General features: G+C 39.1%; 2 protein-coding genes and 1 long non-coding RNA gene across 6 annotated transcripts in view; 1 reads left to right on the top strand and 2 right to left on the bottom strand.

Moving 5' to 3' along the window:
- LOC307014749 (glutamate decarboxylase 1-like) overlaps positions 1-4088 on the top strand; it is a 28214-nt gene extending 24126 nt beyond the window's left edge. For all 3 annotated transcript variants that reach the window (XM_079642856.1, XM_079642857.1, XM_079642858.1), the window contains exons 14-16: positions 1128-1235; positions 2254-2343; positions 2437-4088. In XM_079642856.1, coding sequence (XP_079498982.1) covers positions 1128-1235; positions 2254-2343; positions 2437-2610 — 372 coding nt within the window. In that variant the 3' untranslated portion in view covers positions 2611-4088. The remainder of the gene's footprint in view (positions 1-1127; positions 1236-2253; positions 2344-2436) is intronic.
- An 891-nt stretch (positions 4089-4979) lies between these two features.
- LOC307016784 lies at positions 4980-6908 on the bottom strand. Its single transcript, XR_013801901.1, has 2 exons — positions 6756-6908; positions 4980-5123 (listed from the first exon to the last, which is right to left on the bottom strand). It is a non-coding gene; the product is annotated as an uncharacterized lncRNA (long non-coding RNA).
- Positions 6909-9229: 2321 nt separating this feature from the next.
- LOC307014035 (uncharacterized protein) lies at positions 9230-12943 on the bottom strand. Of its 2 annotated transcripts, none has more exons than XM_079641682.1 (4): positions 12857-12877; positions 11665-12022; positions 9629-11254; positions 9230-9547 (listed from the first exon to the last, which is right to left on the bottom strand). In XM_079641682.1, exons 2-4 carry the CDS (start codon positions 11951-11953, stop codon positions 9414-9416), a joined length of 2049 nt encoding a protein of 682 aa, XP_079497808.1. In that variant the 5' UTR covers positions 11954-12022; positions 12857-12877; the 3' UTR covers positions 9230-9413. The 2 variants fall into 2 exon arrangements, with proteins under 2 accessions (XP_079497808.1, XP_079497807.1); XM_079641681.1 differs by having other exon boundaries at positions 9235-9547; positions 11665-11960; positions 12857-12943.
- Between the last annotated feature and the right edge of the window lie 2119 nt (positions 12944-15062).

Genomic DNA, 15062 nt, shown 5'->3' with positions numbered 1-15062 from the left:
AGCAGGATAATCTCCACACAGCTGTAGAATAAGTACTTAGATCCTTTACTTAAGTAGAAGTAGTAATCCTTTGGTCTAAAAATACTCCATTACATACCCATTATGCACAGTGGCTGTTTTGAAAGTATTATATTATTATAGAATTTAAAATTCTTATTTTGATTTCTTACAATTACATGTAAGAACATTTAAATGTTGTAGTACGTTAATATTAAGACAATTTTAGATTTATTTTTAATATATTGATAGTAACGTACTGCATTATATCCAATACAAATGTCCTGTGTTGTATATGTGAACAGTAGCTGGTAACTATAAGTGGTAATTAAATGCAGTGTAGTCAAAAGTACAACAAATGTTCCAAAATGTAAGGGAGTAGAAGTATATAGTAGCATTAAATGGACAAGTAAAGTACAAGTATCACAAAAAAAGTACTTAAGTATAGTACTTAGTTTCTTCCCACCACTGCTGCCCCATGTTCACACCACTTTGTGATGTTTGAAGCATAAATGCAATTGACAGGAAGTAGGAATATTTAAAGGTCCCATGTCATGGCCATTTCTACTGATCATAGTTCCATTGTTGAGGTCTACTAAAATAAATGTATATTTTGCAATGTTCCAAACTCATATTGGTTTCTCAAAAAGCATCTCTGTGTAGTATGAGTATTCACTCTCTGTCCTAAACGCCTTGTTGGAGCTCCTGCCAACAAGCTCCTATGTGGCGTGATGACTTTTACCAGTGTCTTTTAGTCACTTGTTAGCATCACTGTTTATAGGACACCCACTGTAGAAGCTTCAGACATTCACCAGTGGGGATTCACTTACATATTTTATATCATAGAATAAAACGAGAGACGACTCCATTCAGTACCAGAGACAACGAGCTATACATATTCATTGGATGATTCTGTACTGTGAAGTTTTACTGTGAGCATTGACTGATATTGAGAAATGCAGTTTGGTGTGTCCCCTGGGTGACATGACACTTTCATTCATTATTGCGTGCTTCTTAATTCTTAATCTTTTCACTAATTAGACCGCATCTCACCCATATAAAACACTTTGATAAGATGACTACTGCTGTTTAACTTTCTGTGTCGCTGTCTGTGTCTCTCACTCGCTCAGGGCTCCCAGGGATTCGGATCTCAGGTCAACAAATGCTTAGAGAATGCAGAATATCTGTACGATCAGCTGCAGAGGAGGACTGACTTTGAACTGGTCTTCAAACACAAAGTAAGGCTGTTTTTTACGTGGGAAAGAAATATATTCAGAATGAGTTTTTGTACAGGAAACATTCGCAATTTCGGTTGCCAAATGTGTCAGTTTTAAAATACATCAAGACAACTGATTTCAAGCCAGGATACATTTCAATTCTAGCTTACATACACTCATTGTTTTGCATTCAGACAACTGTATATATCGAAGACAGATACATTTTCAATTGCATTTAAATCTCCTGCACTTACCATCCAAAGAATATTGCTAGGCATTATTGTGTTTTTGGTTGGTCCTTTGAAATAAGGAGTACCTTCAGTGCTAATACTAATATTCCCAAGATGCACCACTCACAGCAAAAACAAGTTGTTGCTGCCTGTAGCCATCAAACCATTTAAAGAGGCCCTATTTTGCTTTTTGCGGTTTTCCCTTTCCTGTAATATTCTGTAGGTTTCGGTGCATCTTGGTCTGCCAAGGCTAACAGGCAATATGAGAAGAGAGCTTTTTGAACCATAAAGCCTTGAAACGTGTCACAGTAGAGACACCAAATACACAGATGAACCTGAACATGAGCATATCATGGCCCTTTAACTCTGATTGCAGTCACAAGGATTACCTTTACTTCACCATAAGCAGCAACCCTTTTAAACTCTTCACTTCAGCTTGAATGATCTAATTATGAATACTAACTCACAACTTTATATATTGTTACATATATGTTATATATTGTATTACAATGTGCACGTTTGAACTTTGACTTCTTATGTTTTTTAAAGTATTTGATTTTGTATTAGACATTTCACTTCAAATTGTTAAGTGATGTATTTTATTCATTTTATTTGAATTCGTACTGTACATTTCAACACAAACTTATTTTTAAGTACATATTTTTTAATGTATCTTTCATGTATTGCATCTTAACAAAAACCCAATTCCCCTGAGACATTTAAAATATTCAAATTTAGATTTTGAAGAAGATTGTATACTTATCCCTGTAAATCCCCTCTCACTGGATATCTGCTCTCCTCTCTGACAGCCGGAGCACAGTAACGTGTGTTTCTGGTACCTCCCCCCCAGCCTGAGGGGCCTGCAGCCTGGCCCTGACAGAGACATGAGACTCCATCAGGTCAGTACAGGATCCCAGCGGCCCCTCCCTCAGTAAGGACCATTCCCCACTGCTTCCTTTTATGATTTCAAAATGCTTCATACGTCTCTGCAGGTGGCTCCTCAGATCAAAGGCAGGATGATGGAGAAGGGCTCTCTTCTGATTGGCTATCAGCCGTTAGGTGACAAAGTCAACTTCTTCAGGTGTGTGTTCTCCAACCCGGCCACGCAACAGGAGGACATCGACTTCCTGCTGGAGGAGATCGCCCAGTTGGGAGAGGACTTATGAACTGTGATGTGATTATTGGATCAGCACTTCTCTCCGGTTTTCCTTTTGAACGAAATGAGTGCACCATTGTTTTACTGTGCCATTCACATTGTATCCACACCTTCTATAAGCCTTTCCACTTTTGGTGTTCTTACAGCGTTAAAGTGAGGGGGTTTGAAACTGTACACTATTTATTCATGTTTCCCATGGTTCTACAGGGTTATCTGGTGTGAGGTTTTAGAGTCGTCTTAATCAAGTTAATGGAACTGAAAATACTTGGAATTGTTTGTGGTGATACCCCTTGAGATACTGTAGACCAGAGGAGAGGAGAATAACACAGACTTTGAAAAAGGTAATTTATATTAAAAAGAAACACAATCATACGATCTCACAGACGGGAAAACAAAAAGAGAGATATTGAAACTAGACAAGACGCAAAGAGAACATTATTTTCAAAATAAAACGAAACATATTAAACACCAGGATCATGAGACCCAGGGGCGTTTCCTGGACCTGGAAACATTAAGGGCTTATATCAGCCCACAGCTCATTAAGGTACATTAAGGTACCGGGCGCTACAGTGGAAATGTATACTGCAACACTCGCCACACGCACACACACAGTACACCTGCGACTCTTACAATGAAGGCTCCATAATCAGCTCACGGCATACTCACGGCATACACTGACAGTAAGTCAACATTTTCGTGAGGATTTTTTTAAATCACCAGGTAACGCTAAAAAACACATTTATATTGTATGACAAAGTGTTCACTTAATATACCTGGCTAGCTAGCTACTTGCTAACGGTTTAGCTTACCCGCGCGATTCAAAGTAACGTCAACGTAGCTGTAATTTATGCTTTGCTTACATGAAAAAAATAATTCCTATGACTTGGAAGTTTACTGACATTTACATACCTTGTTTACCTGGCGCAAGTGCTGGCTCTGGGGTTGTTGTGTGAGCTGCCTGTCAGCCAATAAGACACGTTTATTTCCATGCAACTCTCTGGTGATTGGTCTGGTGTCTTGCCTCTGTTGCATTCACTGAACTGAAAAAATGCAGAGGTTAAATAAGTATCCTACTGCATTCAAAGTTGAACTTAAGTAGAAGAACAAAAGTATTAGCACCAACTTATACTTTAAGTACCAAAAGCAAAGTACTCGTCATGCAGTTTGGCACAAATAAGAACCATATAGTTTATTATTCATGTATTAAATGAATGTGTTCATAATTTAATGTTGCACTTAAACGGTAAAAGTGGGGTTAATGATGTTGTATACACACTGGCTATCTTAACTTAAGATAATGTACAAGCTAATTTATATTTTGTATTATAATCTAACTCTGCAAATCAAATAGTTACACATGTGAAATAAATGTGAGTAAAACATTTGCCTACAAAATGTAGGAGTAAATGTATAAAGTAGTAGAAAATTCTGAAGTACAGTACTCATTGTATATTTTTGTATAATGACAATAAAGGCTTTCTATTCTCATTTTATTTTCAGTACAGCATTTGTGTAAATTGTGTTGGTGAGATTCCACCACTGGCAAAATGAAGGTTATATCAGAGATCCCCACTACATCTGTATACATGTCACATTGAGATGTATATTAAAATAGGCCTACAAGGTTATGTTAAAACAATCATTGATGTTGCATACAATATCAAGCTACAGTTACAAAGAGATCAAACACATGCTAGCTGGCTGTTGAGCTAGTGTTGTGGCAGATTCCTTATTACAGCATGTTTCTCGCTTATTTATTAAGGTAACAGGTCAGAGAGGCTCCATTGCCTCTTCTGCAATTATCAGCAGATGTACCCACGTTATGTACTTTACCCAATGTCAGAGGACGTACAAAGGCACTGATTAGATTATAGTTAGTTTGTTAGTTAATGTAAGAAATTATATGTGGTCATGTCCATATATATATATATATATATATATATATATATATATTTTTGTTCATTGGATAATTCATATCCTGCAAGACTCCTAAAGACGTCATGAGAACAGGACCTTTCCACTGCTGGAAAATATTAACACATCAACTATCTCTGCAGCCACACTCCATACAGTCTGGGCCCCCAGTACACTAAGCACTATAGGCTACATGAATAAAGATAACCTTCCACTTAAAACGGGAAAAAAAAAAAAAAAAGACCAAGTGTATAAACAATAAAAGCCCCATTGGAGCAGCAGCTCCATACAGTCGGGGCCCCCAGGGGTCTCGTTTGTCCAAACCTGCCAGGTTTTATTCCACTCTGAATGTGTAGCTAGCGCCCTGAGGTGTGAGCAGGATTCCTAACTGACATGTTCCCAGGGAATCTCAAAAGTCTAGATACCTTAAACTGAGTTTGGAAAAAACAAATGGGAGAGACAGTGAACATTCAAATATAAAAAGCATTTATTGAAAAATATGATATTACATTTTTAATTATAAATACATTTTAATATTACATTTATTGTTTAAAAACAAGAGTTGTTGAAGAGGATGCAGTGCTCAGTACGGATTATGTCCATTTCCACCTGGAAGAAGAAACACATGTTATTGGGCCAAAGGAAGTCCGATTTGTCACCAATACATCATGCAAGTCAGAGTTGGTTCAATGTCAGGAAATAGATTCACATTTTCCACATAAGTCATAATGCCAAGTGATAAGATTATTTTTTTTTCTCAATTGAAAGAATACATACAGCAACACCTCTAATTTATTTTTTCCTTCAACAGATGGTACAGGTGGAGGGGTTAAGTTGCCCTAGACTGCCAACGAAAGATTTATTTGCGCCCTCTGGTGGAAAGAATTAGGACGTGGCCATAATGCTGACTGCAAAATGGATTCAAACGGTAGAGTTTTAATATGTTAGCAATTTAGCAGGAGACAAAGGCAAGTGTAATCCTCAATTTAAAGTTTAAAAGAGGTAATCAGATAACTGCTAAAAATATATTTGGATAACAATATATTTTAGAATAAATGTATTAGAGATAGAGGTACTGCCTGCAATTTGATTCATTTTTATTCAGGCTAGTTCTTTTTTATGTAACTGGTTAACACCTGATTAATTGAACAAAAACACTTTGTTAGCTTTTAAAGCGTATATTGTAGTAAAACAGCTCTTGTAAACTTGTTTTATCCTCTAGTCTTTGCCAATCATTTAAGAAACCTTTTTTATATTAAACAATGTATTAAACTAAACCCGAATCTGCGCTGATGAGTGGGCTTTCCTCACTGAAACCTCTTCCTCTCTGTTGGGGTTCTGTTTGGACATCCGACTTCACGGTTTCTCTAACTGGGTCGGTATGATGTGGGCGGACTCTACAGGGCTGGTATGGGTTCTGATACGCTAGGAGCCTGGGGGTGGAGGACACGTCTGTAATCTTAGTCACTAAATCCTAAACACTTCTCTCTCTCCTCCAGCTGCAGATTGTGACCAATTGTTGAAGTTTAGCTCTGATGACGGAACATATCGAACTGTCCTGATAAAAACGACTCTGTAGCTCGTTGTCTAACTTGCTATGATTGTAAAGTCATGTTTGTATTTTTACAACGTTATTGATTTGCAAAATTCAAATCCGTCAATAACTCAGCTCAGAGTATGCTTTGCGACGTGCATGTCCCCTCGCGCTGAGTGTTCTCTTGAGGTGTCTTTCACTTATGTGAAACCCATGCCTATTGCCAAGCACTGATCTTATATCTTTATATTTTAGGCCAAGCTCAAAGTAAAAATCGATGAACCGCTCCATTGTGTGGTTTCTGTGTTTGCCGAACTGACCCGGAAATACGTTGAGCTAAATGCAAAAAAATTCCCAACCAATTTTTTTTTTCTAATCCATGTCCCCTAGGACGGGGGCTCCGTACATCAACATACCATAGCCTGAGCAGTAGAAAAAATAAATAGTGAATCGGAGATGGACGTTCAAGTCCAGTGAGCAGCACATTGAAGTAATCAAAAAGTAATAATCTTACATAACTTTTATATTGTGACACCTACATTTAAAATTGTTTATCGTACCTAGTAATGGAATTCATTTTTTAAAGTAACCCTGCAATTGTTCTACCAGTCTAAATTAAGACATTTAATTGAAAGACTCCCATTTGAAAAATGAATCTGCCCCGCATGACCTCGACCACCACTCCTAACAAATGACACATTTCTCACCTTGGTGTTTCCCAGGTTTGCCATAGTATCCACTGTTGGCTTCACGCTGGCTGCTGCCTGTAAAAAGAGACATTTTAAAAAAGGGCCTGGAAATGTGTCCAATCAGCTTTGTGTCCTACATGATCACACCATGTTCTGCTCATATCTGAACAGTTGTTGGGATTACTTGTTTGGTAAACACAATAATGTAATACTTGGTCAATTAATGTTGTCAAGCCAACACAGTTCTGAATTTAAAAGTTAAATCTGAAAATTCTGTTTGCAGATTTTCTGGCTTAGTGTCAGAAAAACTCTTTGATTTGTATCAATCAAAAATTAGACCCCAAGCCTGTTTCAGGTCTCATGCTCGAAAATGACATTTCCAGAACAAATGACCATAACGACACTTCTAAAAAGGGGAAAATGAATAATCTTTTCTCTCAAAGTAATGATAAACCTGTGAGTTGGATGTAGAAAAGTCAGATTCAATATAGATTTTTTTATTTTAAAGAAAATTCAGATTGAACATAGTAACAATTTTTTTACTTATAGTGAAAACTACCCTTGGATGATGGGTTAGTAGACTAAAAGCTTTAGGAATCCAAAGAACATATAATTACCCTGCATCAAGATTGATGCAAAACAAGTGACATTTGACCTTTTTAGAGAGGTTTAGCAACAAAAAAAACTCCACGGTTGCGTTCCGATAATCCAAAAATCAGCTCCTAAATTCTAACCCTATCTCCTATTCCTTGACCTCTGAGTGAAACGTCACGGGGTTAAGGGATAGTAGATAGGAGAATTCAAAAAGGACTTAGGAGAAGAGACTGCGGTACTTTAGAGAATCCGAATGCACTTTCACTATCCGACGTGTTTATGATGCGCCAGCGGACGTCATGAATGTGCGTCTGCTGCTGTGGGGAAACTAACTACAGTTTTCTATACAACGGACTACATGGATGATTAATAAGAACGAGGAACTACGTAAACTCATCTAGAGACTCTGCACCGTGCTCTGATGCTGTTGCTTTATGAACGTGGACAACAGAGAAACATATTCTTCATGACCAAAGTTGGAAGTGAAATAAAAAAGGAAAGTGAAACTTATGCTCGTCACCCTCTCCCTCCGGTCCACATTAATACAAATGATCCCAATACGTATGATTCTATGAAAAGATCTTAAAATCAATACAAATGTATTTATTATAAACGTTAGTCCTTAACATCTATCACTGTGTATATCACCATTCAAAAATCTTTAAAAAAAGTTGAACAAACTCCGCAAAGCTCAGTAAAGACTGAAATGTTGGCTTTATTTGATCATTTCAGTAAAACTAACGTTCATATTTCTCTTTTTGATTATAACACTGATGAACGTTCAGAACAAAGCACTTTGGCAACTTACCACATACGTTTTAAAATGCTTAGTAAGCACCGTAACTTCCATGATATAATTTCTCGGTCATACTCGGTTGTTTCTGTGAACGGCCGACTGTTGAGTGACGGCAAATGCTGCGGCTGCAATGCATTGTGGGGCAGCATTTTCTCCTCTCCTTTCGTCAAGGGAGGTCCAGTGGTTCCTAAGCTAAAGGAGGTTATAAAGGGAGTTTGAAACTTCCTTTCCTTTCATTTGGAGAATTGGAACGGCACTTAACATGGCTGCCACTGACGTACTTCCGGGTCATTTCACTTGATTAGGAAGGTTCCTAAGCTAAATGGACTATTGGAACGCAACCTACCTCTGGGGTGATTTGGGTGGAAATGGGCGTTTTTGCCATTTCTCTGGAACGCATTGTTCGATTTTGGTGACATCTCTTTTAAACCGTTAGGGCCAATAGAATTGAAGGGGGATTTCCACATACACAACAACATTACCAAAAAAATCTGAAATCTGAAAACGGAAAAGTAGGTTTATTGCTTATGGATTATCAGAAATCGTTTCAAAGGGACACAGACACATTGGATTAACCTATGGATTAACCTTCAGCAGCGTTTTTATCGTTTCAATGCCATTGAAGACCGCTTTTTATCAGACAACAACGGCAAGAAATAATTGCCGTTTTTGCTACCTAGCGCCACGTGTTATGATTTCTGTTTTTGTTTATTATGTCGCGAGTTCTTATCATGTAGTGATGATGTAGATACCGATCGATTCTGTGTCTTCTCACGATGCTAATCAATGAGTTGGATGTGCAGTTACGATAAGTAATAAGGGTGTTATACCGTGTTTGTCTGTGCACACGCCATTAGCATTTTTTTGCTCATGGCTGATTCAGAGGCTCAGCGTTAGCTCTGTTTTTTTGCAAAAAATAAAATATATCAATTAGCTGAGTTTCTTCCCATTACATGGATATGAAACATTCATAGTTTATTAAATCTTAAGAAGCCCTCAGACACTGTTGCTTGTAGATGTTGTGGTTTCGGCCCCTTCGGCGGGTCCGTGGGGTTTTTGAGGTTCAAGAACGCGTCCAAAGCCCTGCATTACTTTACGTTGGGATGGATAATTAAACTCTTTCATGCGTTTCTTTTCCGGTGCTGTTCAATCAACAGAACATTCTATGGTTAAAAATACTGACTGACATTTCATAAAATGGGCAGGATCCTTAATCACACAGAAAGTGTAAACATTTTAGAAGAGTCATTTGAGCCCAGTTCAGTGTTTTCCAGCCTGAAGATGCTTTATTGGCTAAATCCATTTTTAGAGACCTTACCTTGACCCCTGGGCTTCCTATAGCCTTGTTTCCTCTGGTTCTTCTGTGTTAGTCCCCTCATGATTGGTCCTTCTCCTTGTCTATAGTTCCCATTCTTATTTTCTACAAGACAAGCAAGCTAGTTACAGCACAATGGTCATTTTCAGCATAATTGAATTATGGTCAAATTAAAAAGAAGATCACCAGAATATGTAAAAGGCTGATTCCGGTTTGGTCCCATGCTGCACCTTCTCTCCTCACAGGCACACTTGTGCTCCTGGAACTCATTACACTGGACTCCAAAGTCCACCTTCGTTGGAGACACTTCTGCCGTCTTCTGATCAGCCATCGGGACGCCCAGCTGCTCCTTTCCAAGCAGACCTTCGTTCCCAGGTGCTCCATCTTCCACCTCGATGCCCACTCCATTTTGTAGATTCAGCTTACTTTCGCACGTCTTCTCGATAGAGTTCAAGTTCAGACTCTCTTCCTGCTGAGGAGGGCCGGTCCTTTTCTTCTGCTGCGGCTCATTTAAAATGTCCTGGTTTGGGCTTTGATTGGCCTCAGGTTCAGAAGACCTATTTGTGTCCTCTTTAGTGGGGGAAGATTTGACAATGGGGTTTTCGTTCTCGGCTTGCTCCACGATCACATCGGCTGCCAACAGGTCGTTACGCTGTAACCACTCCTTGGTGGGGATGAAGGGGGCCAGAGACTCCACGGACCAGATGGACTCGTTCCAGGTTCTCTTCAGGTAGGAGCTATTATTTATAGAGGGAATGATTTGTGTCGTGTCTTCAAGCGGATTTGTCTCGATGCTATATTCTTGCTCATTGTCAGGGAGCTTATTGGATGAGGATTGTAGGAGTTCATCTGCGAATGGAAGACAACGCCTTACGGAGCCACCGAGTCCCAAATACTCTACATTGTTCCTGGACTCTGTGTGTTGTTCTTCTTCAGCTTCTCTCAGTTTGAGGACCTTGAAAAGGACTTCAGAGATTAAGTTGCCCTCAGCATCATCTTTAGGATAAGCCGCCTCTGGACTGATTCTGGTCTCGACTACACTCTGGTGAACAGACTTATCCTGCTCTACTTCAGTTTGGAGGTCATTCTGAAGCAGCTTATCTGCTACCTTCAACATCGTTTCCTGAGGCGTACCACCTCCCCAACTCATGAGGATGTCAGGAACGGAGATCCGCCTCTCTTTGACAACCTCCTCCTCTTGTTGGGAGGAGCTACACACAGGAACCATACCATCTTGAGAGCCAACAGACCACATGTTGCAGTGAGCGTTCCTGCATGGGGGAACATTCTCCTCACCCACACTCTCTTTTGGGCTCTTCTGAGTGTCCAGGGTTGCTGGGATACATGACTGGATGGCTGTCGTTCCTGTAGGTCGGAGGGCGTTAAAGCCATGTTTGATACTGGTCTCTTTAACCGGGAGGTCTTTTTCATTACTGCTGTGTAACGCGTCGTTCTCAACTTCAGCAGAGTTTTGTATTTGGGAGCTTGAGCTCGAGGACGAAGGAGAGTTTATTTCGGTTCCACCACCCGAATCTGCGCTGATGGGTGGGCTTTCCTCACTGAAACCTCTTCCTCTCTGTTGGGGTTCTGTTTGGACCGCAGAGTTCACGGTTTCTCTAACTGGGTCGGTATGATATGGGTGGACTCTACAGGGCTGGTATGGGTTCTGATATGCTACGCTAGGAGCCTGGGCCTGGGGGTGGATGAAACGTCTGTAGTCGACCGGTTGCATGTCAGGGCGGGGCATGATGTATGCTGGAGCCTCCATATAGGGATTGGGAGGAGGGAACGGGGGCAGCCCCATACCATAGCCTGAGAAGTAGAAACAAGAAACAGTGAATCGGAGATGGACGTTCAAGTTCAGTGAGCAGCACCTTCAAATTTTAATATCTGAGTTTACATTTCTTTCATAGAAAAGTTAAAGCAAAGTTTCATACATACAGTATAAGACCATTGTGTTCAACAGTGACCAAGAACATTTAATCAAGCACAATTTTGAGATACTAGTACTTTAAATTGAGTATTTACATTTCTGCTACTTTGTATTTTTACTCTACTTTTATTTAAACAGTTACTCAATACCTTTATTTACTTTACAGATGTGGATGAATGATGTGAAATATAATCAAGTGTTAAATCAGACTTTAGTTCCACCTGGAGTAAATCCACAAGCTCCAGAACTTTTAAATGTTTCCAGCAAAATGTAAAAACTCAAGACTCACCCATTCCTGGAAAACCAGCAAAGGGGTTATAGGAGAAGGGCATGGGCCACTGGGAGGGGTGGAAAGGGGGTGGGGGTGGAGCATGGACGTAGAAGACAGGCCGGCCAGGGAGGTGGTGTTGGGGGTGGGGGTGTTGGAGGGGGTGGGGTGGAGCTCCGTGGTCTTGGCAGCGGGTGTATAGTCCTGGATCATGCTGATCAGAGGACGGCCCACCACTGTTAGCCCGAGTGTTTCCATGCACTCTGCTTGGGTGAGCTGACGGAGGTTTGTTCACAGCTTTCGCCGCCATATTGGATCTGCAGAGGAGGAGGATCTGTCAGGTGTGGATCCACAGCAATAATTCTAAAGAACTGTAGATCTGAGCAAACATTAAACAAAACAGGATGACACTTTTTGAGAGTATTTTTTTTTTTGGGATAGCATTTACTAAGAGTAATTGGACCAAATTCAGTGCATGTTTACAATGTTATAAAACGATGCACTGTTCAAGAAAGGGGGAAAAAATAACCACTGCAGTTAAGATAAGACATTCACACCTAGCTACCTCTCAAGCATTGCTAACGAGGGCATTTCAGTTATGTTTCTCACTTTGGTCTGTCTTTGTTGCTGTGGCTAGAGACCTGCATACACATGAGTATTAGACATTTAGATTCTTAAATATTATATTCAATATACACAATTGTTTGCCACCAGACCTTTAATGTTCATACACCAAGCATGTTAGGGTGAAATAAGTCGTGTTGATTTGTGGTTCTGAACCCTTTAGACCTCTCCTCGCACTCTGTACCAAAAGTGAATTGCAACACCAACACATACATTTGAAAAGCTTGAAGCTCTGATCTCAAATGAGCAACAAAAGTAAATAAAGCCAATGAATAAAAATGGAACACACTAGACAATATTTAACGAAAAACCCAAAAATGAATCATCAAACAGTTGAAAACGTTATAGTAAATCTCAGAGGGTAAGGGCATTGCGAAATCTGAACACAACCAAAGAACTGTTTACGGTATAGAAACCCCCAATGTGTCACGGAGAAGAAAATACTGAATTCATCAAAAAGAAAGACAGCCTAAGTACCCAGATTTTAAATCAGAAAGCTCCTGCCAACACTCGAAAAAATGATGCTTCCAAATCTTTCCAAAGCATTTGCTATGTTGTCTGTTATAAAGGAAATGTTGAGTCACTTTACCTGGTTGAGGACTTGATATGTCGGAGCCACACACACAAAGGGATTAACCGTGAGACTCACACACCTGAGTTTAAATAGCTGCTGATCAGCCAAGTGTGTTCACCATCAGCTGATGGAGCACCTAATCAAACACTCAGATTCAGATGTCATGCAGCCATTGGGACACTAGAGGGAGCCAAACAGTTACACACATTTTCCAGGCCATGGACAGTTCAGTGGTTCTCAACTGGTCACACCTCGGGACCTCGGGACCCACTTTTTCCTTAGTCAATAGATCGCGACCCAACATTTTGAACCACTCAAATCTATTCAACAAAAAATCCTGCAGTAATCTATACGCTTTGCAGCATACAATATTAATTAAAGTGAAGTACAGTGCATATCCCTTATATCTCTTCACAGAACAAAAGAATGCTTTTAAATAAGGTTTAATGAGATGATGGAATCAAAGCTGCACTGTATAATATAAAAAGGCACACGTGCTGAAAACCTAACCCCAGAAGGGGGGTCTGGGGGGATTGTCCCCCAGGAGATTTTTTGAAATACTAACATATAAACTACCCATTCTGGTACACTCTGAGAAGAAAATAAATAAATCTATTACTACCCGACATATTAATAATATTTTATGCCATTTTGTTTTTCACTTTGTTCTGACAGCTGAACTAGCTGCTCCACACAGAGTGAAGAGCAAAGAGGAGATAGTCTATGTGAAATAGTTTAAATTGTGGGTAAGGGTAGATAGCCCCCATTGTTCTGTGACCTGTCAATCATCAAACCGGGGGTCATGTCATTATGTGTTCATTTTTATCTGAAGTTGAACCCATGGATGTATAAAGAATAGTTCTACCGCAAAGTTATTCTCCGTGGGGACTTCCGGCTACAATCTTGATTCTGATTGGCCAGAAGACTCGAAAAAACCTCAGCAAATATGTTTTATTGAGAAGATGATCACTACGTGACAGAAGTTTTCAAAACCGTTTATGGTCTCACGCCTACTGCATGCACAGCGTTAGAAAATCGGGCCTTCAAAATAAAAGTTTGACTTCCCCCCCCTCCCAAAAAAAAGGGTTTTTTTTCCGATTTTTTTTTTTCACTCACACATCCGCGACCCACTCGAAACGGGTCCGCGACCCACTTTTGGTTCGCGACCCACCAGTTGAGAACCACTGTTCTACACAACCTCTCTGAAATGTACCTACAAACATAGTTATCGTTGAAAACTTGAATGTAAAATAAGAGTATGAATTCTTGTGACTTATTTATATATATTTAATAGATGATAATCCTTTAATGTTGGGTTAACTGATATTTTCATTAACACTCTGCCCTGAAATAAAATCTCTTTATAAATAAACATTCATTTTTATCCAGTTTTATTCGTTAATGGACAATTGTTCCATTTAAGATTTAAAAAAAGTTAAAGATAAAAACAAAAAATAATTAAATATTTTTATAAAATAAAAAGTTGAAGTAAGAATTTTGACTTAAATAAAAAAATATATTTGAATGATAGTAATTTGATAGTAAATAATAATCCACAAAACAATTTCATTTGATTTAAAAACACTCTTTAATATACGTTTCATCAGGTAACGTCATGTAAAATGTAGAATGCATAATTGGTTTGTAACACCCACCCTCCACCTATAAAGCTTCAGATAGTTCAGATTTACATGACATGAAAATGGCTATATATAAAGAACTTAAATATTTTTATAAGAAACAACAATAATGGAACATTCAAGGGGCAACGTTGACGATGACGTTGGAGGGGCTGTGAGATAGGCCTAGTTATTAAAAAAGGAAGTCACCTGTTGCACACAAATTACGTTTTTTAGGGACTAATCTTTGCTGTTTTTCTGGTGAATTACTGCATAATTGTACTTCTTTGGACCCTTAAATCTCAAAATCAAAATAAAATCACTCTTTGGTTGAAATGGTCGAGTGTTAGACATTTACATCATGTTTGTAATTATACATGCCTTATTTTAAAGGGTTACAAGCAGACAATATTTGGAACCAGTGATCAGTAGGATGGTATGTCAAGGTATTTGGTTTTATGGACAGAATCATTATATTCGGTATAAATTCATGGATACAAAAACTAAAAATAACTTGTATAATATTGCCAGAAAAAGTATATATATATATATATTCTGAATGACATTGCTGCTCAGCGGCTCAAACTAGGGATGTAAAATAG

The sequence above is a fragment of the Notothenia rossii genome (genome assembly GCF_949606895.1).
Source record: "Notothenia rossii genome assembly, chromosome: 8".
Taxonomy (NCBI): Eukaryota; Metazoa; Chordata; class Actinopteri; order Perciformes; family Nototheniidae; genus Notothenia; species Notothenia rossii.
The sequence above is the reverse complement of the archived record's forward strand: the minus strand, read 5'-3'. Positions and strand labels throughout refer to the sequence as shown.